The sequence below is a fragment of the Mastigoproctus giganteus genome, chromosome 13 (genome assembly GCF_048544385.1).
Source record: "Mastigoproctus giganteus isolate SK-2022 chromosome 13, ASM4854438v1, whole genome shotgun sequence".
NCBI lineage: Eukaryota > Metazoa > Arthropoda > Arachnida > Uropygi > Thelyphonidae > Mastigoproctus > Mastigoproctus giganteus.
Genome location: NC_143587.1, coordinates 120,809,673 through 120,837,515, shown reverse-complemented (window position 1 = coordinate 120,837,515; position 27,843 = coordinate 120,809,673). Strand labels below are relative to the sequence as shown.

The following is a 27,843-nucleotide window of genomic DNA, read 5'->3' as shown; positions in this document are numbered from 1 at the left end:
CATATGGGGTAATAATGAAAACTATCTAAAGGCACATAATCTTTTCAAAGAAACGCAGCTATAAGTATTCGTATTGTGACTCTTATAAATGGATTCAGCACTTCGGCACGGTGTAGCTCTAATTATTCTTTTGATCAGTGGTAAAGTTATACCATATTTAACGGAAGGAATAATTTTTATTGCTGTTGCAATCACAACATTGCACATTACTAAAATTATAGCAGCGATTTTACGCAACTGGTGGCCACGAAAAAAAATCGTGACTAAAAATAAAGCTGTTTTTATAACTGGTAAGTAGAAGTATTTTAGGGCATTGCTTTTTCGAGTTGAATATAAAATCACATTCGGGAAGTAGTTAATTGGATTTTTAATTTTTAAAACAATTCACGCGGAACTTGGCTTTATAATTTAGTTTATTGTGGATTTAATTTTTGATTTCACGTATTTCATTATCGAAATCAGTTATTCACATTTAGGGGTTTTCCATAACAGGCTCTACAACGATTTATTGGTTTGGCTTAATGATAAATATTCTTTGTTCAACTGTGGATAGGACAAAACTTATACATTTTCTAACTGGTGCGCTAGAGTGTGTATAATTGCACCGTTATCGTATAGGATTAAAACATTCATTCTGTTAGTTCCACATCCTAATGCCATGACCGATCGAATATTTAATTTGCTCTAGAATGTGTGACAAAATGAAAGAAATAGACTGAATCATAATATGTACCTTAGAAGTCATCCGTGACATATAATGGTTTCGTCACGTTCAATCATTCGGAGTGGTACGGTTCGAATCCCTTAATGCAATATACTGTATTTGCGTTCCGAAATGAGTAAATAGTGCGACCTGGCGCCCTCACGGCACACCGTGCATCGACGTCCAATTGCAGTCACTTATACCATATCGCTATGCCCCTTCTTCAATCGAGGCTGCGGTTATTTGATCTCAGCGGAAGTAGTATGGTTCCCCTTAGTACAATGCTAAGCAAAAGACAGAAGAAACGAACAGGTACACTGTACGTTTACTCGCGTTACTACTGTGTTTGCATTATTAAAAGAGAGAGTGGCAGACAGACAAGGTTCAACATGTTAAGCCTCCTCAGCATCACTGCCATCTATGGACACGTGCAGACATTATTTTTTGCAGGTAACACAAGAGATCACAAAACCTGTATATGTAGAAATTGTGATGTGAAATGGTAAGAATTATTTTTGAAATATACACATAAAAATTGCCAACATTGATATATTTAGTGGAGGTAAAGATACAAATCATGTTTTAGTAGTAGTAGCAGGGGCATTTGATGCAAGAAAGCAAGTGTATGAGCTTATGCAGCATCAGCCAAAAAAAAAAAAAAAATCGCACCATTCCCTCCAAATGCCTGTCCAGTTCCTCCTTAAATTTATTCAACCTATCAACTTCCACAATGACAGATGGAAGTTTGTTCCAGCAATTAACCACTCGCTGGCTAAAGGCAAATTTCCGCACATCTAATCTACATCTGTCTTTTCTTAATTTGAATTTATGCCCCCTTAGGTTCATAATCTGAACAAGTGGAAGGATCCCATCAGAATTCAGCGTGCTCAACCCATTCAAGGCCAGGTGATTGCCACTACTAATAATTACTGCCATGCTCATTATCTGGTTCCCACTAACAGGTTACTTCAGCTGTTTGGTGTGTGTCTGTTACACACAGAATAGTTCTCTATATTTTTACATATAATGGGTGCATCATGGTTGGGTGGTAGATTCAGTCAGCCTACTGCTGTCTCACTGGCAAGGGCAGTAATGCCACAAATATTTTAAATTGAAGAAAGGCACTGATAATGCGGTACTAAAGAAACTTTTATTCATGAAATGTAATATGTCATGCCGTGCATTGTAAGTCTGAAAAATAAATAGTCACTTTGGTTGATGATGTAGGATGTCAAAGTATCTTCCTTGCACCATATGGCTAATGATGATGATAATCTTTATTATCTTCTATAATGCCTGAACATGTCATTTTATATGGGTATAAACTAGTAACATAATGCAAGTAGATGCTTTTACAATGAGTTGCCTTGGTATTGTACAATTCAGAATAAGGAGGGGGAGAAGACATAAAATGTGATGTAGGTACTGTTCTACAAAAAATATTACATAACAGTGAGGAGCTGTTAAAGTTATTCTTATTAAATTTTTAGTGGGTGGAGGCAGAAGTGTTCAGAAAGTTAAAAATTCATGTACGTAACATGTTAATGTCCTCTGATTTCGAAAAAAAAAAAATTTTCCACCATAAGACAAGGCAAAAAAAAAAAGTAGAATTATATGTATTTATTGGTTGTTGTTGTTTTGGTTTTTGAGGAGCATTAGCAACTAAGGCCATATTGCTCCGTGAATATGCGGTGGTCATTCCCTTGACCTTTCCGCATCCTCCGTATTTGGTGGTGACGGGCTCGAACCCCGGTCTAATCAAGAAGTGTGTGCTATGCACTGCTGCTCCTTCCCACCTGGCTACTGAGGCGCCTTTATTTATTGGAGTTATACAATAATTTTCCTCATCATTTTATGATGGGTTTATATACTAGTTAATCAGTAAATTTAAAGCAAATTCTAATGTTTCAGTAATTTGAATGCTACCGCATATCACTGTACTGTAGCTTTCATATTCCTGAAAGGTGCAGTAATGCACCAATGCTAATGCACAAACATTACTGTTACCACATTACTTTACCAACATTACTGTTGGCAAATCCTTATTTGTGCATATAGTTGTGTCAATTTGCATTGAACTCATATTGTGAATCACATCACCATAAAGTTTTTCCAGTTACCCACTGATATGATGTCTTTCATCCATGCTGACGTCACATTTAAGGCAGTTCCTCATGATGTGGCAGTGAAGAGTTCTGGCATCTTGCCCCTGCCACTTGGGCAACAAGAATTATACATTCAAAGGTTGGTGCACTATGGTCATAGTTGCCGATGCGCCCAATAAATCCTGAAACAAACAAACAGACAAAAACAAAACAAACATTCAAAGTTAAGGAGGTCTCTATGCTTGTAATGCAGAACCCCTGGTTCAGCCACCTTTTATATCTACACACAAAGTTATAAAGCATTTTACACATGCAAAGTGTTCACAAATAAATCACTTACAGCTGGTCACAATGAAAATAAGATGAAAAAATATATTTAATTAAATGTTTATCCTAGATACATAAACTTATGCTGGTTTTCATTTGTTCTGAATGTGGTTGATTAATCGATTATAATTAATTAGCAGTAACTATCTCGACATGGAATATTTTTTGAACTTAATTTTAATAAAAGTAAATTTGCTAGTCAGCATGGTGTTTTGGTGCAGTTCTGGACTAATTTCGGCACTGATCCCACAGATTAAGAAGTATTAGAGCTGATCTATTATGTATATATTTTTTTAAACTAGTAAACAAATAAATGTATGTTAAGACACTGGATATGTTGAATCTTGCATATTGGAAAGTAGATACCATCAACCAAATTTCAAAAATATATTTATATAATTTTTTACCCCTTCATTTAGGATGTGACACTGGATTTGGCCATTTTCTCGCAAAGCGACTGGATGCACTCGGATTTTATGTGTATGCTGGGTGCCTAAAGCCTGATGAAAATGGAGCAAAACTGCTTATTGCTAACTGTTCCAATAAACTTTGTGTTGTACCCTTAGATGTTACTAGTGAGGAGAGTATACAAATTGCAGTGAAAACTGTTAAAGTTGAACTTCATGGAAAAGGTAACTATAAAATATATCATTATTCAGTGCTGTAAAAAGTTTTAATGTACTTGCATTACTAAGGGACAATCCTTAACCTGGCAGTGGTCAAGCTGCAGTTTGTAACAGAGACGGATGCATTATACTTGACAGGCACCTAAGTTTCTTTTTTTTATTTTGAAAAAAAAGTTTTAAGTATATCAGTGTTTAACCTTTCAGTAATTATTAAAAAAGTTTATTATATTTTAAGTTTTTAAAAATAAATTTAAAAAATTGTGTTTTCTACAAAGAATTTTACTCTTATTAATTCTAAGTCAAAAACATGTTATAAACATAAAATATAGACTACAGAAGTATTAGTGCATTTTCCAGTTTATAAAACCACTAAGGAAAAATCTTTGAAACAAAATTTGAAACCAAAATATTTGAAATAGTGGGTAATATGGTTGAAAACAACTACCAAACTTGAAGCTTGCCCCAAAATTAAATTAAAGGAAATCATAAAGGACATATATTCTACTATTTTAGTATTATCAACAGCTGTTGTTCAACAAATAAACCACATATTATACAGCACAGCTGCAGTTATTACAAGAGAACTTGGATATGACATTGACAAACTAAAGAAAACAATGAATAAAAAAAAACAAAATAGAAGCTCCAACCTTTAACTGAAACTTAGCAAGGTTTGGAATGATGCAAGTTGCTTAAAAAGGATGAAAGGCAGAAAATTAATAAATGAAAAGACCAAGAAAACTTTGCAACAAACATACCAGCTGAAGATAACAATCTCAGAATCATTAGAAATATTGAAGCAGTGGCTGATGCTTTATAAGCTTGCTTTCTTGCATCATATGCCACTACTACTACTACTAATAATAATAATGCTAATCATGAAAGATAAAAAAAAAAAAAGGACAGTTCCAAGCAATTATTGACCAACTACTTGCTTGCCAACAGTGTTTAAATTGTTAACTGAAATAACTGCTGATGAAATAATAACAGCAGATGCAAAACAGGTATCAATATACAATTCACATATAAACCGGTTCAGGTAAAACACCCACAAAGTAATTGATAACAGTTCTACAAAATTTTTATATGCTTCCATATAAATTAAAAACCAATACATTTTGGCAAGATTTATGGGATAATCCAAACAAACACAACACACATGCAGCCTAGATTAAAAATGTTCAAAATGAATTGAAGCCCTTAGACATGGAAGATCTAATAACTACAACAGAAAATGTTGAAAAAACAGAAAGGGTGGTCTTAGCAAGAAAGGCTTCAGTTCTGAAAATCGCAACATCTGGAGACTAGGCACCTGTGAGGGTGATCTGACTGAAGTAGTAGTAGTAATAGTGGCATGTGATGCAAGAAAGCAAGTGTATGAGCTTATGCAGCATCAGCCAAAAAAAAAAAAAAAAATCACACCATTCCTTCCAAATGCCTGTCCAGTTCCTCCTTAAATTTATTTAACCTATTTCCACAATGACAGATGGAAGTTTGTTCCAGCAATTAACTGCCCACTGGCTAAAGGCAAATTTCCGCACATCTATTTTACATCTGTCTTTTTTTAATTTGAATTTATGCCCCCTTAGGTTCGTAATCTGAACAAGTGGAAGGATCCCATCAGAATTCAGTTTGCTCAACCCATTCAAGGCCTGACTTGAGCAAGCTCATTGCCAATGGCATTCTTCTTGCTCAGACTACATGCACGTGAGGGGGCATAAACTTATATTGAGGAAGGATGGTTGCAGAGGTTTGCCTTTGGCTAGTAGATGGTCGATCGTTGGAACAAACCTCCATCTCTTGTTGTAGGAGTGGGTAGTTTGACTAAATTTGAGGAAGAACTAGACAGATTCTTGGAGGAGATGAACAGGTGGTGTGGGAAGAGTTTTTTTTTTTTTTTTTTTGGCTAATGCTTTATAAGTTTGCTTCCTTGCATATGAGACTACTACTACTACTATTAATAATAAGGGGAAATCAGTCTGCTGAAACTACCAGCTACAGATTGGTAAAGAGATTGGAGCCATGATGGGGGGGGGGCTACAGCCAGATACAGGCTCAGCAGTTAGAGCATAAGGAAATCAAGCCCTGCCAGACTGAAAAATAACATCAGAGAATCAGAAACCTGCTCAAAGCAAAGCTGAACGTAGGGAACACAGTTAAAGCCATAAACATATATGCATTCCCAGTGCTATCATACTCCTTTGGAATTGGACTAACACTGAGCTGGACAGTGATGACCAAGAGTTGCTAACACTGCCTGCAGGGCTGACACAAGTAGGTAGGCGAGGTAAGCGTTGCTTATGGGCTGCAGTTCAGGAGGGCGGCAAAAAAATTTGACACATACAAGTCGGACCTCTGTTTAATGAACTTCTTTATAGAAAAATTTGGTATTTGTGATTTTTTAAAATTCCCATGGGTAATTAGTAGTAGTTACACATTTATAATACTTTCAGTAGAACGAAGAAAATTTCCATATAATGGACGGATTACGGGAGACTTTACCTGGGATGCATTATTTGCACCTATTGAGTTAATTGAGGCTATTTAGTCAGTTAGTGCTGCTGCTAAGCATGAATTAAGAGCTAACGGGATTACCATTCTGCAACTTAGTTTTTACTCTTAAAACCTATTCAACCACTTGTCCCACATATCCAGAAGTCGCACGGTCATCTGATTTATTTTATACGATCATTTGAAATAAGTACACTACATGAAATTGCAGGCACATTAATTTGCTTATCTGGATCTGTGTTTTGTATTTATATTTTGCAGTTATTGGTAAAATAATAAGAGGAGTTCACCTCAATATAGTATGTAGAACACTTCTGTATGATACTCTCTAGAAATTGAAACGAAAAAATTAAAAAACTTACATTAGTGTAAAAAAGAAATTTATTTTTTAAAATTCCCATGGGTAATTAGTAGTAGTTACACATTTATAATACTTTCAGTAGAACGAAGAAAATTTCCATATAATGGACGGATTACAAAAAACTTGCATTAAAAAACTTACATTAGTGTAAAAAATAAATTTATTTTTTACTCTAATGTAAGTTTTTTAATTGTTTCATTTTAATTTCTGGAGAGTATCATACGGAAGTGTTCTACGTACAATACTGAGGTAAACTCCTCTTATTATTTTACAAATATTAATATCAACATAGAACGTATTGAGTATTACAGCTCTGATTCATACTATCTAATTTTGCAGTTATAAAATCTTTTTCGTCAAGTTCTCTGCCCTCAGGCAGGTTCAGGACTTCATTCAAGCATGCTTCTCTATCTTGTGCTATACTTTTAATTCCTGCATAATTTCCTCTTATCGTCCAATTCATCATTCCAATTCTCCTTCTCCCAATGGTTCTCTTCAATCTACCCCTCAATCCCTTTCTTCAGCGTGCTTTCTCTTCTCAATACTTGTCCAATAAAGTTATTTTGTCTCCTTCTTAATTCTTTACAAACGTTCTCTCTTCTACTTTACGCAAAATCTCTTTCTCACTCTGTCCACCCATTTCACCCTTTTCAATCTCTTCCACACACATTTCGAAAGCTTCTAGGTGTCTAATCTCCTTTTTCCCAGCGTCCATGTCTCGGAGCCATATAGTACAACAGTCCATATTAATTTTTTCATCATTTGCTTTCTTAATTCCTCCTTGATATTTCTTTTCAATAGTTCTTTTCTATTACTAAATGCTTCTTTCCCATTGTAATTCTTGTTTTTTTCTTCCAGGCTTTTCCCAATTTCTGTCATTATGCTTACCAAGTATCTATATCTGTCGACCTGTTCCAATATTATTCCATCTAATGTTGTATTGATTCTTCTTCCTGGCCACTTTGAAATTAACATTAGCTTGGTTTTATTGCTGTTAATCTTCATATTTTACTCCTTTATTGTGCTGTTCAAGCTGTCCAAGGAGGTCTAATTCTTCATTATTAGCAATCTATCTAGCCATCTGCAAATCTTATTGTCTTTATCTTCCCCTTCCTGCTTTTACACCTCTTTTCTGCTCTTCTTTGAACTCTTTCATCAGTGCTTCTGCGTATAAATCAAGTAGTACGGGGGACATGGAACATCCTTGCCTTACACCCCTACCAATGGGAAATCACGGAATATTTTCAAGTAAATAGAACAGAGGAAGCATTTGAAAAAATTAATAATATGGCCACTATCACTGTCTTTGCCGCTTTGTTTCCACAAGTAAGCACTATGAGAAAAAGATTGAAAAGATCTCATTTCGATTATGAGTGTAGAGAGGAAACTATTCAGGATCCGCAACAAAATTTCAAAATTAATTTTTTCTTTCAAATTATGGACACAACAATTTTCTCATTAACTGGAAGGTTTAGAAATATGAAAGAACACGTAGAAATATTTAAAATATTTTATAATATTTCTGAATTAAAAAAAATGGTAATATAACGATTTCTTAAATCTTTGCAAAGATTTACGTAATAAATTACATAAATCTTTGCAAAGATTTACGTAATAAATTAAGTGACATTGATCATAACGAGTTTGATATTGATGGTTTAGCATTATTTGAAGAACTTAAGAGTACTTCAAATTTATATTAAAGACAACGTTACTCCATTTGAAGTGTTACAATATATTTTTAAAAACAGTTTTACAGATACTTTTTCAAGTGTAGCAGTTGCATTAAAAATTTATGCAAATAAGGGGAACAAAGCTGCTCTTACAAAGAACGAGCTTAAGTTCTGCAAATTGCAGCTTCTGGAGACTAGGCTCCTGTGAGGTGATCTGATTGAGGTGTACAAAGCCTTGAATGGGTTGAGCAGGCTCAATGTTGATGGGATTCTTCCTCTTGCTCAGATTATGCACTTGTGAGAGCATAAATTCAAATTGAGGAAAGACAGTTGTAGAACTTGTTGTTTGGAAATTTGCATTTAGCCAGCGAGTGGTTGAATGTTGAACAAACTTCCATCTGTTGTTGTGGAAGTTGATAGCTTAAATAAATTCAAGCAAGAACTGGACAAACTTTTGGAGTTGATGCGGAGATAAACGGGAAATGGGTTTTTTCCCTTTTTTTTTTTTTTTTTTTGGTTGATTCTATATAAGCTTACTTTCTTGCATCATGTGCCACTACTAATGCTAATGGCAATTTTTCCAGTTTCAATTGGCTCAGGTGAACGGAGTTTTTCAAAATTAAAATTAATGAAAAATTATTTACGATCTTCAATGTGACAACAGCGAATCTCTAATTTGGCAATAATTTCAATGGAAAATGATCATTTGGAACAAAGAAACATAAATGAAATAATTAATAAATTCACATCTCTTAAAGCAAGGAAACGTAGATTTGTAAAATTTTTTTTTTAACATTATAATTTTCCTTTTATTTTATTATTGTGATAGAGTACGATTACTGTGATTTAGAATTTAAAGTTTCAAAATGATTTTGTTATTTTTGTTTCTTGTTTCATTATATTATATGTGAGATATGTTGTAATTCTTTTCTTTTCAATAAATTAATAATAATTATTTACATCTTATTTTATTTTTTAATCGAAATATTTTGAGGCAGCAAATTGGATTTTGCTTACTGGCGGCACATAGGGTCACAGCGGCCCTGACTACCTGAAGTTGTCCATGGAGAGACTGACCATAGCTTGGAAAGTAGGAGGAAGGGTCTTGACAGACCTCTTCCAGCAACAGAAGTAAGTGATTCAGAGCTTGAAGAATTACTTACAGAAAAACGCATTGTCACTCTACCAGGCCATAATGAAGACAGTACAAGTAGCATATTGAACTCAACCTAAGCAATGAAACCCCTTCTGCCTATAGATATAAAGACAGGCAAAGAAGACACTCCACGGAAGACACCTACAGTGACCTCCATCAAGATCATATAGATAAAACGGCTTCCAATGCATATCTCACAAGCTGGAGCCTTCTCCTGGACCGAAGGATTCATGTTCGCCATCCAAGACCAGACAATCAACAACAGGAATTATAAAAAATACATTGCCAAGAACCTGGAGTGACAGATGTTAATGGTGCTATGCTACCTGGCCTCAGAAACGATCCAATACATTACTGCAGGATGATCACCCAGGTGGAGTACACTTATAGATATGACCAGTCAAGTTGGTCACCGGGATAATACATCAGAAGCTAGCAAGGAATATTATCCACAGGTTAGCAAAATAAAAATAAATTTATACTAACAACATACATAGCTTAATTAATATACATATTAATTAAACATAATACTTTGACTTTGTAATATGATTATAAATTTAAATAGTCACTTATTTCCTTTTAGATTGCTTTAAATTATTACTAAAAAGTCTATTTATAGATTTTTCAATATTGTAATAACAGTCTATATTCACGATCACTTGCACTAGTTTCTTCCAACACTCCTCAGGATGGTTATAGCTTCACGAGTTTGCTGTTTCGTAACTGGAATTCGTTTGGGTTCATCTTCATTTTCCTCCTCCTTGGCAAAATTATCAGTAACTGGGCAGTTTCTTCTTCTGCTAAACCTGTAGTAACTACCTGTTTATAACAGATTGTACAAACAGAAAGGCCCAATAAACCAAAAATTACGAATTGGTTTAATGATTTATGGTTGTGTTCTCCAGAAGTATGCTTTAGAAAAATATCACAGAGGCATTCAAAATTGATTCTTATAACCAAAGATGTGATTTTAATAAACAATGAAAGTGTAGTGCATTTTATTGATTTGAATCGGTTCTTTGAAATTTGATTCTCTGATTCTAATAACCAGTGATCACTATAACCGACACTTACTGTATTAAAATTTGAAACATTTTATATTTATTATTATTTTTTGCAGACCTTTGGGCATTAGTTAACAATGCAGGAGTGCCCTTTTATGGAGAATTAGAATGGTCTTCTCTAGATGACATAAAGAAAGTTTTTGATGTGAACACTTTTGGAGTGGTCAGGATTACACAGGTCTTTTTACCTCTCCTTCAGCAGTCCCGAGGACGAGTAGTAATTGTTTCAAGTAGTGTAGGTAAGTGTCATTATAACCACTCAGCCCTTCTCATGAAAAAAATTTTTTTCTATGTCATTGGCAAAAGATTTTGCCCTGAGCTGGTCTGATTTTATTTTTATGACACATTTGTAACTTGCAAATTTACCATGCAAATTAACAAGTAAATCAACAAAAGTAGTAAAACTCAATAAGAACAGGTAAATACAATAACCAATAAAACTTATTTATAGATATAGGTGTGAAAATTGAAAAATCTGAGTCATTATCTCTGTTACTGTTAAGCAATGGAGATAATGTCTCAGAGGTATTCTGAGTATATACAGATGTAAGATGGTCAAAAGCACTAAAACACAGATGGGGTTCATTGATAAATTTCAGACATTCAATCAAAATGTGTTTGATAGTTAAAATTGTGTCACTGTGCTTGCACAAAGGGGGGGGATTGTCATCAGCCTTCAGAAGAAAAGAATGTGGATGACTGTGTCCTATACAGTATAAAGCTAGAACAGCTTCCTCTTTATGATTTCCATGTGAACTAGACTGCCATAGTTGGATTATTGGCTTAATCTTGTATAATTTGCTTTAAACTTGTCCATGCTGTAAGTGTTGGGAAAACAAATTCTTTCATATTGCTTGCTGGTAGTAGGTCTTGGAGAATAGCAGGCAAGTGTTATTCAAGGTCATTTCAGATTTAGATGTAATCAATCGGATCATTTCCGTGATCCCAGCATGGCTGGGGTGCTAGCAGAAGTGAATATAGAAATCTGATTGCAAAAGTTGACATAGCTTCTGCTGTTCCCAGGACTGGATGTGGATTATACCTCATCACTGATAATGTCTGCAATGAACTGGTAGAATTGGTATATATACAGGGTGTTTCAAAAATGATGGTCAATAATTTAAAGGTGAAAAGTACAAACTAAAATAAGCAAAAAAGTCCCAGTGAACATCGGGCCGCAAATGAACGGTTTTCAAGATAATGCACATTTTCTATTAAGATCCACCACCGACTATGGGAGCACTCTGGGAGGGTAGTCTGTATTGTTGAGACCTTGTACATGCTGGATATGGTAGGGGTACAGTAATTGGCGATGTAAAATTCACCACACACTACTATGACTCAGTACATGCTCTTGCAGAGCAGCCCTCCTTGTTGAAATTCCTGGATTTTGTTCTATTCTTTCTAACGCCCTTTCCTCAACATCAGGTGTTATGCTTCTGGACCTACCTGCTCGTACTCCATGTGCAAAGCGCCCATGTTCTCTAAGGCATTGATGTACCTTGATGAACGTGCGCCTGTTGGGCTGCCTTTGGTGGGGAAATGCTTCTTGGTACAAATGTGCAGCCTTAAATGCACTGGCGCCTCCATAGCCAGGTGGGCAGGAGCAGCAGTGCGTAGCACACTCTTCTTGATTAGACCGGGGTTCGAGCCCGTGATCTACCAGATACGGAGGATGCGGAAAGGTCAGGGAATGACCACCGCATATCCTCTGAGCAATTAGGCTTTAGTTGCTAATGCTCCTAAAAAAAAAAAAAAACAAACCTTGAATACACTGCCGTTGGCTTTACCATACGTGAAGTGCATGTCTCCATACTCTTTGTTGCTGTAACCTCTTTCCATGTTGACTATCCTTTGACAAATACTAGTATGCCTGCTACGTCTCAGAGCATTGAGAAAGGGGAAAGGGAGAGAATGAGCATAATCTAACCTAGACAAATAAGTCAGTGGTGGATCCCAACTCTGTACAGTTCACCTTGTCAGTGGTGGATCCCAACTAGAAATGTGCAATATCTTGAAAACGATTCATTTAAGGACCCATGTTTACTAGGCTTTTTTTGCATATTGTAGTCTGTACAGTTCATCTTTAAATTATTGACCATCACTTTTGAAACACCCTGTATAATATATTTTTGGATGCAGTAGGTTTGTATCTGATCTGAGGCTAGCTATAGAATGCAATTCTGTAGTGTATTTGCAGCATTCAGGGGAAATCTCAAATATCAGTGTCTGGAAGGACAACGGCAGCAACAGATCTCATAGACCGAACCACCACTGTAGACTGGAAAGAAGTCAGAATGTTCAGCTCAGTGTGCTAAATAGAGTTTGCAGGTGGAGTAGACAGATGGTGGTGTTGTCTCCCCCCCCCAGATGTTAAGGGAAAAGTTGCAGGCTGGAACAGGAGCATGCTGGGTGAAGGGGGTTTTACATTGTTATAACATAACAGAATATTATAGAATTTTTTTCTGTTGGAAAATAAGAGGAATGTGAGATTTGTTATAAATTTATTGATATAAAATTTTTTTAAATACAAAATTGCACATAAAATCTGAATTTCTAAATTATTTTTATTTGAACACATATAGCAGAGGTGGCCAACTTAATTTGTGATGCGATCTACTTTTTTTCTTCAAAATGTGCCACGATCTACCATCTCAAAAATTTCATTGCACAAGTTAAAAAAGTTAATCAACACATATTGAAAAATGTTGTTTATAAATTTTAAAATTCAATACAATTTAGAATTCTTATACGTTATGCAAAGTTTTTGTCTTCATATCATCTGCCAAGCTTTCAAAATCGGGAGATGTACTGTGATAAGGCCAACCATAAAGAATCTTCTGTTTGTAAGTCTGTAAGAGTAGAACGATTCTTTGTATGTTTTAAATACGAAAAGGCCAATTCACGTAGTATGTGGAACCAAAACAGGAATTTAAAAATTCACTACATTTTTTTTTACACTTGAGTACTCTTTCAGGCAAACATATTTCCATAAGTCTTTTTCTGATGATCTGGCTTTTAGGAAGATATCGTTTCACAAAGTAATAATTTCATTTTCAAGTAATATTTTCTCCATGTGAAAAATCTCAGCGATTTTTTTTTTTTTTTTTTTTTTTTTTTTCTTTCTGCAATTTTTTTCATATCTAAGTCGACATTAAATGGATAAGAAATATATTGAACAATGTCTTCAATTGTTTCAAAATCATCTAGAACTTTCTTAATTTCAGAAACATATTTCTCACTATTAAATTCAAAAACAGGATATTTTTGCAAATGATCTTGCATATTTGCGAAATTTTCGAATTTTTTTTCTTTGAGATCCTTAACCATTGCTAAAAATTAATATTTATATGCAGAAATACTGCGAATCATGTCACCCACATTTTTATTATTTCCTTGTAATTCCAAATTCAGATCACTTAATTTACTGATAAAATCTGCCGAAAAAGCCAGATCACACAATCACTCAGTATCTTGTAGCTGCTGATAATCATCTCCCCTTTGATCAACAAATTTTGAAATCTCTGTAGACACTTACTCCAACTCAGCCGTCTCACATCTGTGTGTAATATCAGATCTGGTTCATTTTCATCGAGTTGCATTTTGAAAAGTCTCCTTTGAAGGGATTGTGCTCTGATGGAATTCATGATTTTGAAAGCGATGTCCATAACACTTTTAGTATTTAACCTTCTGCTGGCTAACACTTGTTGGTGGATGATACAGTGGTAACTCAGAAAATCTGGGAATTCATCATCCTTTTGGCATGATGCGATGAATCCGTCGTTATGATGAATATCATAACGTCTTAATGATGAATCGTTAAGATGCCCCGTCATTGCTTTAGCCCCCGTCTGCTGTTATTGATACGAGCTTAAATAGCGGTAATTTAATTTTTTCAATAAAATCTTTGAATGCATTAAATATATCAAGTTCATTCTTTCAATGAAACCTTACTCAGCAGTTCTTCTCTATTGGCAGAATCATAGAAAACCATACGAACAAAAACAAGCAATTGAGCCGTATCACTGACGTCTGTAGATTCGTCCAGTTGTAAAGAAAAGAACACACTACTAGCAATATGAGCACGGAATTATTTGCTCATATTTTTACTCATTTTTTCAATGCGTTGCATCACATTATTTCGAGATAATTGCAGATCTTGAAGGGCACTTTTAATTTCATTTATGTTCTTAAAATTTTCAAAAAGAGAATCTGTTATTTCTAAAAATGCATCTTTGATGAATTGACCATCAGAAAATGGTTTGCTTTTGCAAGAAAAGATGACTCACTTTAAATGAAGCTATAGTTACTGGTTTAGATTGTAAATTAGGTATCATGAAGAAATTTTGTTGCGCGAATAATCTGGATTTAAGTTCTTATAATTTATTTTTTCACTATTAGGTGGAAAATCCAATTGGTATTTGCTATGGAGTGCGTTGAAGTGCCTTTCTAAATTTCCTTTTTTGGGTATAGCCACGGAAGCATTTCAAATCAAACAGCAACATTTTTCTTTCACCATTACAAAAAAGTATTCTAGTTCCCACTCTTGATGAAAATGATACGTTTTACTCTTTTTCGTAGTATTCATTTTAAATCAAAAGGTATTAAATTAACATTTAAGTACTGTCCAGTTATTAAATCAGCGAAAGCAATGTTTACCGATTAAAACAATTTAAGTTGCGCGAACTGGAAAAATATTCTGTCTGAACAGCTAATGTAGGATAATTGATGAAGAGGATTCCCGAATGAGGAAGTTGTTTTCAAAATAATCGGACAAACACACCACCATTTATTGCTGTTTGGTAAGAATAGTTTTGAATGCCTTTGTGATATTTTTCTAAAGCTATTTCTGGAGGTCACGACCATAAAACAGTAAAAACAATTTGCGCTTTTCAGTTTATTGGGCTTTTCTGTTAGTGCAATCTAATTATAAATGGGTAGTAAACTCAACCTTATTGCATTTGAAATAATACCGACAGCTGGAATTCTGTGGAATTTTACTTTATTATGGTGAAATGTGTTTCTCCTTCAATGAAATCTTCAATCATGCAAAAAAAACAAAAATAAATTTTCAAAATCTGATTTTCATTCCTATTTTTGTAGCTTTGTTAAAAAAAAAACGAAAAAACGCGCAGGTACCGAAATCCGCTGCGCAATATAAAATTTTGGTAGTATACCTGACCGTGCAAATCGAGGGATGACTGTATATTTAAAATTAGTCGTGATCAACCTAAATTAAAGCTGCGATCGACTTGTTGGCCCCTGACATATAGCCACCCCTGACATATAGCATATCCTAAATTGAATATAGGGGTTATTCTAACTACTTGGTATAACTTTAAAGGGAATGAGAGGACACTGGATATTTATAGGCAAAATGTTTCAGACAGCTGGCAGAGTTCTAAAATTTCATAGGTTCTAATATTTCAAAGCTCTGCACCATATCACAGCAGTTATATGAGGTGCAGTAGCCAAAATGTTATGCCTTTTGGCTAAAGTGTGTCAGCTTGGTATGTTGTTTCATGAATCAATGGCTGTAACACTCACCAGTTTCATTGAACACAGCACCATATACCTATCCTGCATAACTGTAGGGATAGCTATGTAATTCTCTCTCTCTCAGGCCTTAAAATGCAAAAACTCTTTTAAGCAAGTATCTCAGTAATGAATGCCAGTAGTATATCAACCTATACAATCGTACTCAATCTGAATACACTGGAAGTGAGTTGTTCACGAAATGTTCATAGTTACTGGGAATACCTCCAAACGTTTCCACTAGACTTGACTTTATGCAGACAATATCTGATTGAAACTCTAGGCATAGCCATAGAACCAATGCAGGGCAACTTACTCTCTATGTGGGGCCCCATTCAGATGAGATGTGTGCAGTCTGAACGCTGACAGGATCTATTTCTCAATAGATAATCAAGGAAAAGTTGGCCCTGATGAAAACTGAGATAGAGATCTCTCATCACAGATTTGTGAATTGGCTTATACTCACTGGAGGCTTGTAGAGATCAAGAATGTTTCAAAGTGGCCCAAGCCTACAAGCATTGTAGAGACATTGTAGTTGCTATGATGGTCAGATGAACCTGTCAGCATAGCAACCCAGTGCCTCTAAATTAAATTATATAGAGTGACACTCAAAAAATTTATTATTTTGGTTGATGTTAATATCTTGGCTTAAAATTTTAAGATTCATTTAGCTAAATGTATTAAAACCACTAGGATACTGCTCCACATCCTTGGGGCTGGGCTGGCTCATCTTGGAAAATTCTTTTCAAGACCAGGTAAAGAGTGATAGTAGGTAAAGAATGAGAGACAAGGTTTGAATTTTTGAAATTTAATATGAGGCTAGTTTATAAATTAAAAGTTTAATTATTATTTAAATGTCCCTTACTCATGGGTCAGTTAACCTTGAATTGGTGCATCAGTGTCCTGAGGACCATGCATAAATTTTACTGCTGTGCAACTTTGTAAATTTATGCAGTTGTTTGCATGAGTTACCATTTAAATCCAATTTAGTATGAGAACTACTTTCATGCAAGTTCATGGTTGATCTTTTGTGTTTGCAATATCAGGAAGCTAATGTTTAGGGTCCTTGGGACTCAGCACAACTTTAATATGGCTTTTTTCCCTTGCAGGCTAATTTAAATAAAAAAAAAACCACTATTTACCATGAAACAATTAAATGCAATGATTAGGATTCAATGCCGGTAGGCAGGCTGCCTGCATTGCTCAGAGAACTTCATGTCGGCCTGAACAGTTAACCCTAGGTCTCTTTCGTTCTCCACTGTGGTACTACCTGATTGGTATGTTATTCTGGGAGTACTGCTGACTGTATGCAGTACCTTGCATTTACCAATGTGAAACTTCAGTTACCATTTTTCAGCCCTTCAGCCTAATTTATCTAGGTCTTGTTGCAGTAGTCTGCCTAGATTCCTGTCATTAACCATCATATCACCTGCAAACTTAGATAGTAAGTTTGATATGTCTTCATCAATATTGTTAATAAATACTGTAAACAGTAAGGAGCCTAGCACAGAAAGACTCCCCTAATAACATTAGTCTAAGAAGAGTGGTGTTCATTTATAAATACTGTTTGTCTTCTGCCATTCAACTGTCCCTTTATCCATAGCAGCAACTTGCCCTTAATGCCACATTGCTCCAATTTGTACAGCAGCCTTTTGTGTGGAACAATGTCAAAAGCTTTGCTGAAATCTTAAATATATCATGTTAAAATTATTATTTGCACCCAGTTCCTCTGTTATTGCATCATAGTACTAATCAGATTGTTCACACAAGATCTCTCTTTAACAAACCCATGTTGTTCTGTATAATTCCATTCCTGTTAAGACGGCCATTCAATACTTTAACGACTGACTCCATTATTTTCCCTGGAACAGAAGTCAAGCTTATGCATCTGTAATTACCCACATTGCTCTTTGATCTCCCTTTATGAATAGGCGATACATTTGTACACTTCCAATCTATTTGGAAAATTAAATGCACTAGGCATAATCCTTATGGGTTTTGATAATTAACTATATAATATCGGTGTAAATACACCATAGTTAACCCATATATTTGAGCTACGATTGTAGCGTAGAAGGCATCGTTTTAAATGTATCTCATAATGTGGTTGCCTTCACAACAAGATAGCTACTATTGAATTACTTCAAATAAATAACGCTTCTCTAGTAGAGAAGGCTACTGTTATTTATTTTCAGCGGTACCACCACCCAGACGATCGTTTCGAAGCTTTTTGGCTTCGTCATCAGTGGGCGGGTAGGTACCCAGGTAATACAACAAGCCATCTCAGTTGCGAAGTTATATCCACATTATGAGAGATGCCAGAAGGGTGTGGTGGTAATGTATTTGGAAAATTAAATGCACTAGGCATAATCCTTATGGGTTTTGATAATTAACTATATAATATCGGTGTAAATACACCATAGTTAACCCATATACATTAATTTTCCAAATACATTACCACCACACCCTTCTGGCATCTCTCATAATGTGGATATAACTTCGCAACTGAGATGGCTTGTTGTATTACCTGGGTACCTACCCGCCCACTGATGACGAAGCCAAAAAGCTTCGAAATGATCGTCTGGGTGGTGGTACCACTGAAAATAAATAACAGTAGCCTTCTCTACTAGAGAAGCATTATTTATTTGAAGTAATTCAATAGTAGCTATCTTGTTGTGAAGGCAACCACATTATGAGATACATTTAAAACGATGCCTTCTACGCTACAATCGTAGCTCAAATATATGGGTTAACTATGGTGTATTTACACCGATATTATATAGTTAATTATCAAAACCCATAAGGATTATGCCTAGTGCATTTAATTTTCCAAATACATTACCACCACACCCTTCTGCATCTCTCATAATGTGGATATAACTTCGCAACTGAGATGGCTTGTTGTATTACCTGGGTACCTACCCGCCCACTGATGACGAAGCCAAAAAGCTTCGAAATGATCGTCTGGGTGGTGGTGGTACCACTGAAAATAAATAACAGTAGCCTTCTCTACTAGAGAAGCATTATTTATTTGAAGTAATTCAATAGTAGCTATCTTGTTGTGAAGGCAACCACATTATGAGATACATTTAAAACGATGCCTTCTACGCTACAATCGTAGCTCAAATATATGGGTTAACTATGGTGTATTTACACCGATATTATATAGTTAATTATCAAAACCCATAAGGATTATGCCTAGTGCATTTAATTTTCCAAATACATTACCACCACACCCTTCTGGCATCTCTCATAATGTGGATATAACTTCGCAACTGAGATGGCTTGTTGTATTACCTGGGTACCTACCCGCCCACTGATGACGAAGCCAAAAAGCTTCAAAATGATCGTCTGGTGGTGGTACCACTGAAAATAAATAACAGTAGCCTTCTCTACTAGAGAAGCATTATTTATTTGAAGTAATTCAATAGTAGCTATCTTGTTGTGAAGGCAACCACATTATGAGATACATTTAAAACGATGCCTTCTACGCTACAATCGTAGCTCAAATATATGGGTTAACTATGGTGTATTTACACCGATATTATATAGTTAATTATCAAAACCCATAAGGATTATGCCTAGTGCATTTAATTTTCCAAATACATTACCACCACACCCTTCTGGCATCTCTCATAATGTGGATATAACTTCGCAACTGAGATGGCTTGTTGTATTACCTGGGTACCTACCCGCCCACTGATGACGAAGCCAAAAAGCTTCGAAACGATCGTCTGGGTGGTGGTACCGCTGAAAATAAATAACAGTAGCCTTCTCTACTAGAGAAGCGTTATTTATTTGAAGTAATTCAATAGTAGCTATCTTGTTGTGAAGGCAACCACATTATGAGATACATTTAAAACGATGCCTTCTACGCTACAATCGTAGCTCAAATATATGGGTTAACTATGGTGTATTTACACCGATATTATATAGTTAACTTCCAATCTATAGAAACCTCTCCTGAATCAAAGGAGAATCTATTAATTATGGCCAAGGGTAATTATGGCTTACCTCTTTTGCTGCTTCTTTTAATATAACTGGATAGATCCCATAAACCCTTTATTTACTTTTAGCCTCACAAATTTCTCTTTTACTTTCTTCTCTTATATAACAAAATCATTTAGCTTCCATTTATGACTTGGTATAGGTGCCTCCGTAGCCAGGTGGGAAGGAGCAGCAGTGTGTAACACACGCTTCTTGATCAGACCGGGGTTTGAGCCCGTCACCACCAAATACGGAGAATGCGGAAAGGTCAGGGAATGACCACCGCATATCCCCGGAGCAATATGGCCTTAGTTGCTAGTGCTCCTAAAAACCAAATAATAACAATAACCTGACCTCCATTAGTGACTTGATTGCAGACTAGTTTGTACTTGCTATAGAATTCCACGTCTGTTAATTTAAAATCATCCCACACATTTTTCTTCTTATCCACTAATCTCATCAGTTCATCTGACTTCCATTTAGGTCTAAATGTTGAACTCTATCTCTTAGTTGGTATAAAGAGCTTAGTAGCTTCCTGTGTGCCTCCCATTTAGAATTTGAAGTTGGTCCACTGAAAGGAATTTAAGAACTGTTTAAGACCTCTGTAGTTGCCCTTACAAAAGCAAAATCCTTTCAGCTTGATAGTAGTTATATCTTTAAGTATATCCCACATCAATATTTTATGATCACTGCCACCTATTGGTTCCTTTATCTGGATAATCTTAATGTATGGGGAGTCACTATTAATAATCAGATCATGAGTAAAACTTTCTTTTATTACCTTTCTAACATGCTGCTGTAGAAAACAGTCATTCATTAAATCCCGAAAATTTCTGCTGCTGTGTGAGTGAGCAACCCACAAGTTCCAGTTAATATCTGAAACTTAAGGTACCCTATTATAAGACAATATGATTTACTTGTCCACTATTTGTCTGTAAAGACAAATAGTTGGCTAGTTTGTTATGATCATCAGTCTTTAGGCCTTAAGCACACTGCTACTCTCATTGTAGATTTTCCATTGCTTATGTCACACCAAACTAATTCAACACTGCATCGGCTCCATCATCTGGGTGCACTGCTTTAGATTTCAGTGCTTCTTAACATTACCCCCCCCCCTTTGTCTTTCCTGTACACAGCATGCTCAATGTATTGAAATTCCCCATCATTTATCTCCGGGTGGCACTGTGTTTCCAATAGCCCTTCCATGTGTGCATTTGATGGCTTAACCAGTACTTCAAATATATCAAATTTGTTTACTATACTCCTACCATTAGTGTACAAGCAAATATACATGGCACTTGTTTTTGCCTTTAGCAACCCTAACACAACCCATATATTTGCTTGTTCCTCAAAGATACCATCAGGCCTTATAATCTCCGACATCTCACTTTTCGGGCCGCTGTGTGTCTCAAGAGGAGCAGTACAATAATCACTTTCACCTATGCCTATGGTTAATCTACATCTGTGTATCCTCTCAAGCTATCAGTTTTCTGACCCGCCTAACACTGACTCAATAGCATTAACAAATACTCTTGCACCTTTTCTATTTAAGTATATCCCATCCCTGTAAAAACAGTCTCTCCAGTTAACAAGCACAGACCATGCTGCAAAAAATTCTACTCCATGAGCCTCAGTCTCTCTAGTGCCGAATTGATTGATAAGGCTCTCACCACGTACTCCATCTAGGCAGAATTGTAGACACTTTCAAATTTATCTCTAACTCACAACTTTTTTTCGACATTGCCCTGTACCTTAGATCTTGTACTCAGAACTCTTAACATTATTACCACCACATTCAACAGTATCACCTATTGTGATCTTAAATGTGGCCAGCTGCTCTACATCTCATCAGCTGTAGCCGCTGGCAGACATTAGCATTAGTAGAGGCATGTGATGCAACAAAGCAAGCTTATATAGCATCATCCAAAAAAAAAAAAAAAAAACCCACCCATCCCATTTCACCCATCCATTCACTCCACATGCTTGTCCAGTTCTGCCTTGAACTTATTTAAGTTGTCGACCTCCACACAACAGATAGAAGTTTGTTCCAACTATCGACCACCCGATGGCTACAAGCAAATTTCCGCACATCTATTCTACAATTGCCTTTCCTCAGTTTGAATTTGTCCCCTCAAGTGCGTAATCTGAGTAAGAGGAAGAATCTCATCAGCATTGAGCTTGCTCAAACCATTCAAGGCCTTATACACCTCAATTAGATCACTTTGCAGGTGTGTAGTCTCCAGACGCTGCAATTTGCAGAACTTAAGCCTTTCTTGGTAACAGCAACCCTTTGTTCCATTCGCCAGTCTCGTTGCCCTTCTCTGTACTCGTTCCAGCAGCTCTACATCCTTCCTAAAATGAGGCCTCCAGACCTGTATGAATACTCAAGGTGTGGCCTGACCATTGACAAGGGGACAATCACCTTGTATAAGGTCAAAATAGTTTACTAATATTAAATTTTAATTAATAATCACCTTAATATTTTACTAAAATATTAAGTTGAAAATATTTAAATATTCTAGACAATCTAGAAGTGAAAATATTTTACTTCTAGGTTGCTTACCCATACACTCACAGTGCCTACCCATCCACTAAAGAGGAAAAAATATTCCCAAAACTGCTGACTAGGTTGTGGCACTAAACTGAGAATAAGTAACAATAGTCTTCTCTATTGGAAAAGCATTACTTATTTGAAAGTGCAGGGCTAAGCAACTCATGAAGGATTTCACAATATGAGATGTTACAGCAATAATGCTGTACTGCATGTCTCATTTGCTCTCTTCCTGAGTTTACTGCACATTAAAACAATGCCTTCTGGCACTGCCAGTATTTATTAGTGAATTTTCAGTTGGAGGCCTGAAAAACATATGCATCACATTATTATGCAAATATTTAATTTTTCTTGGAATCAGTAATTCATTATTCTGCCATGGTCCTTGGCATCTCCTAAAAATTCTGCATTTTTGCTCGTTTTAAACCAAATTTTTAGCAAAAAAAATAAATAAAGAAAATGTAAACAAAATAGGGCTCCATTGCGAGTAATAATTAATGGAAGGGAGCAAAGTAAACTGTATTTGACAAACTGTTGTACCCACTGACAGCCCTCCCCTCCCTCTGACAAGATCAGAGGGAGGGGAGGGCTGTCAGTATGCTGGCTTGGGTCCTGTAAACTGTAAGGCTGAGCCTGTGGTTGTTTTATCTCATAAAGTTAGATAGGTTAGATATCATTTGTATCTAACTTATCACAGCAATAGCATTTGCAGAAGTAGACTTTGTTTTACACTTAAATTATATAAAATAGTATATAGGTAACAATAGTATTTAGTTTCTCTACCTAACTTTACGTGTTATTCTTTCATTTTTACTGTTCCTATTAGGCCAAATATGATCTTCTAATACAGGCAAAAGAGGATAAAATTTGATATATATTGTGGTTAATTCTAAACTTTAGTATGAATATATTATGTTTAATTCAGCAATTCATATTAAGATATTTTATAAACTTCTTTCCTAGGACGATTTACAATAGCTGGTACCGTTCCTTATTGTATGAGCAAGTATGCTGCGCTATCCTTTTGTGAAGGTCTTCGCATGGAGATGAAAAAGTGGGGTGTCAGAGTCATCAGCATTGAGCCTTGGTTATACAGGTATATGTCTATTACAACAAAATTTATTTTAATTAGCAAACTTCTTTTTTATGTTAACAAGCAGAAATCAAAATGTGTATGCTTTCTCTCCAATCTGATAGTTTCACAATTTGATAACTGTAATTTTAATTATTTTAATTACCAGAATGACCCTACAAAATGATCTGTATATATTCCTTCTAGCTAATTGCTGAATTTTAATGGAGACTTTATTTCATTTTGTACTGTGTCTTAAAAGGCATGTAGGGAAACCATTTGAAGGATGATAAACAGCATTTCTATCTATGTACTAAAGCCAGTTTATTATTGCTGGTGAATTACACTGTTTTCTCTCTGGTGTGTGTGTGTGTGTGTGTGTGTGTGTGTGTGTGTGTGTGTGTGTGTGTGTGTGTGTGTGTGTGTGTGTGTGTGTGTGAGAGAGAGAGAGAGAGAGAGAGAGAGAGAACAAGAACAGAAAAAATATGTTTAACTGCATTATATTAGCCTTACAGGCATGTGTGGTGTTGTACATTCTCAACCACACCTTTAAATTCAAATATCTATTAGAATTATGTCATTATCATCGGGCCAAGCCCTGTCGCCATAGAGATCTTTTTTCTCCACTCAACCTGAATTTGGGCTTTTTGTTTTGCTTCCCTGTAGTTCATTCTTAAGAGTCAGAGCACGTCATCAAGTGGTGTGATTCTTGGTTGTCCTCTGCTTTTTTTCCCTTCAAGCTGTCCTTCTAGTATGTATACTATCCAATCATTGTCTCCAGAGATGTACTAGGAACTGCATCTTCCTCTTTATTATGATTTTCTTGATTATTCTTTGTTCCTCAGCTACTCTGAGGACTTCATTCGTTTTTTTTTTGTCTCTCCAGTTGATTTTCATCAACGTTCTCCAGCAAAACATCTCAAATGCTTCAATTCTCCTCCAGTCTGTTGCTGTTATTGATTTCACATCCATACAGCAGTATACTCCTCATAGAGGTTTTTCATGAATCTCTTCCTCTTTTCTTTGCTTGCAATAAATGATTTCTTTTTGCTATAGCAATTCTCCTTTTTATTTCTAAATGGCTTTTGCCATCCTCTTGTACGTTGCTTCCAAGATGTACAAATGAACTTGTTCAATTTCCTTATCTATTTTTATCTATTTCTATCTTGTCTGTTTTTCTTTGACTTTCTTTTCCGGAAACTATTATTTTTGTCTTTTTTGTGTTAATTTTGAACCTGTATTCTAAGAAAACTTTTCATTACTTCTGTTGTGTTTTTCAACTCTTCTTCATTTTCCGCTAGATTATGTACGTGTATTTTAATGTATGCCCAATAAGAATACGATGCCTGGAGTGTGGAAATTAAACACTTTCAGAATATCACTGTTAGTTGAGCCACATACAAAAAAATTGCATAGCTGTGTGTACACTGTATGTATGAAAGATGTTTTATTTTATGTGAAAACAACTATGGCAGCACTAGAGTAAAACTGTTTAAATTTTTGAATGGTTTGATCAAAACTTACTTACTTATGCTACTTGGAAGGTAGATGTTGATCAAAATCTTGAGAAGCAGATTTTATTCAAGTCTGCATTTTATTCTTGCATAATATTACTACCCACTGCTCACTCTACTGAATCAACATTAGTGACTGAGTTGGTGTCATTTAGGAAGTGACGTCATTTCCATATCTTAGTATGAACTTTACTGAATCATTTACTTACTCTACCGAATCAGTGACTGAGTTAGCATCATTAGCACCATTTAGGAAGTGATGTCATTTAAAATCTAACAGCCACCTAATAGGAAGTGACATCAATTGCGTCATTTCCGTTACAAGAAAATTTTGTTACCAATCGATTTTACTCTAGTGCTGTCATAGATGTTTTCACATCAAAAAAATAATAATAAGAAAAAAAGGAAGTCAAGAGCATTCAGTTTGGTTAAATGCTGTTGTGACGGAATACTTTCATTTTCATTAGTGTATAATATATGTACAATCAGCTGGTGATTGTGAATATATGGATAAGTTTGACAGTTAATGTGGACATCAGTTAACAGATGTCAAGTTCTCTCCCAGCAGCTTTGTTATTTAATGGGGTGCCAATATTAATATTCCTTCCAGTCAAGAAATCATCTTTTCAAGTTGCCATTCTTAGGTCCTGGGTTTTCTTCTTTAACCTAATCCAGGGACAATTGAGCCTTTGCCTTTTTTTTTTTTTTTTTTGGTTAGGGACCAAAACATGCCAAAAGTCAAAGCTGCATAGATTCTTGCTGCTAGTGGTTACAGACCACTAGAAGAGTGCATAGTTTATGCCTTGCCACTAATTATGCATTTTTAAAAATAGAATTTAATTTTGTATTTAATAATTAAATATATAAAAATCCAACTATTATTACATGATACTAATAACATTCACATTATATGGTTATAATAATGTTGTTAAGTACTGAGGAAGATATATAAAACATCATACGAAAGCACTATGGAAAAATTGCATATTACCTTATTTTCAAACTAATTTGTCAGACTAATTTGTAATTTGGAAAATATTAGTTTTAAAATGTGAAGGAATGGGCTGAAAGCTCTTGACTTCAGCCATCCAATTTAGTGGAGAATTCCTTGTATATTTCTTATAGTGACTAGTCATTGCATGTTGTGGGGAATGCCCTTGCATTATAAGACTCTACATCATATTTTGGCAAGGTTTTTCTGTTGTTGGATGATAAAGGTTTTTAAATAACAGCAGTTGCTACTTACAGAATGAGGCTATGCCCTTCATGTATAATAATGTTTTATAGCTCTCAAAGCATGTGACTTTTGCCTTAAATCTATTTGAGTTTATCTTATCACTGTGTTGTTCAACCCAGTGATAACCCAGACCTGAACAGGTCTTCACAGTGCCTACCTTTGCTCTGATAAGATCCTAAAAAGGACAAAAACATAGATATGGGTAGTGCTTTTTATTTAGTGATGCAAAGATGACTCACAGTGAAGTGTCCCCACAATGTGCACTAAGTAGAAAACCTGGTTTTCTCACTGCTACAGAATGAAGCAATGTTCTACATGTAAAATAATAGTAGATAATTTTTTTTTTCCCTGTTTTGTTTCAGAACTGATTTCTCCAGCTTGGACACAACTGGAACTACTATTGCTAGAACGTATAGGCAGACCCCACAGAATATAAAGGAAATATATGGAATTGAATATTTTGAAGAATTTACAGCTTTAGTCCTTAACTTTATGAAATCTGCAAACCCAAACATCTATGAGGTAATAAATTCTATTGAAGATGCCATAACAGCAGAAGATCCTTTGCTTTATTACAATCCATCTGACATTACATTTAAAATACGTGCTTGGCTTGGCCAGTTTTTACCACAGACTGTTATAGATTATTTTATATGTATGTCCTCTCCTAGAGGAAAACCTGCTGCTTTATGCAGTAGATAAATATGAATACCCAGAGTAACAAACTTGAGGGATATAATGGTTTATTATATAAATTACATAAAAAGAAATAAATAAAAACACCAAACTAATTGTTTGTAACTTAATAACAAATATAAAATGTAAATCAGATATCCTCTGTGTATTGTTTCATAATCACTCCAATTTTAGAGTTACTACTACTGAAATTCACATTGCAAAACAAATTCACTGCATGAGGAGGGTTAATATATGAAGGCTCTGCACTGAATTGTCCTCTGTGACAGTATAGTGGTTTTGCTACTTATTTCTTATTTGGAGAAGTGATTTCGATCAAATCCTGTTGTACGTCGGAAAAATTCTTTAAGGTCTCTTTAGATGGGACTGCACTTAACCAGGAGTAGGGCATTTTCTTGTGAGCTATTAGGTATTTCAGCTTGCACAATAATGAATACACACATTTGTACAGATATAATGAAACAAAAAAATTTAGTTTTCAATGAAATTCACAAATTTGAGTCATATTAAATGGACTTTAAATATCAAAAAGTATAAAATCCTGATATTAACCCTTCAACTGTGAATTGGGAAACCTAATCTTTTCTTTTGTGCAATATTGAACCTTGGATGTCTGTATTTTTTTTATGTACATAGAAAGTTTTGTTTGGTTAAATTAATTCATTAAGTTGCTTCTTTATTCACTGTCACAAATTTATCTTGTCTATAGTATAATTATGCCAAAA

The 27,843-nt window shown here is 35.2% G+C and overlaps 1 protein-coding gene across 1 annotated transcript; it reads left to right on the top strand.

Moving 5' to 3' along the window:
• On the top strand, positions 1-27,843 carry LOC150076407 (short-chain dehydrogenase/reductase family 9C member 7-like). Its single transcript, XM_090388017.1, has 5 exons — positions 1-290; positions 3,555-3,767; positions 10,583-10,765; positions 23,563-23,695; positions 26,785-27,843. Exons 1-5 carry the CDS (start codon positions 89-91, stop codon positions 27,122-27,124), a joined length of 1,071 nt encoding a protein of 356 aa, XP_090244143.1. The 5' UTR covers positions 1-88; the 3' UTR covers positions 27,125-27,843.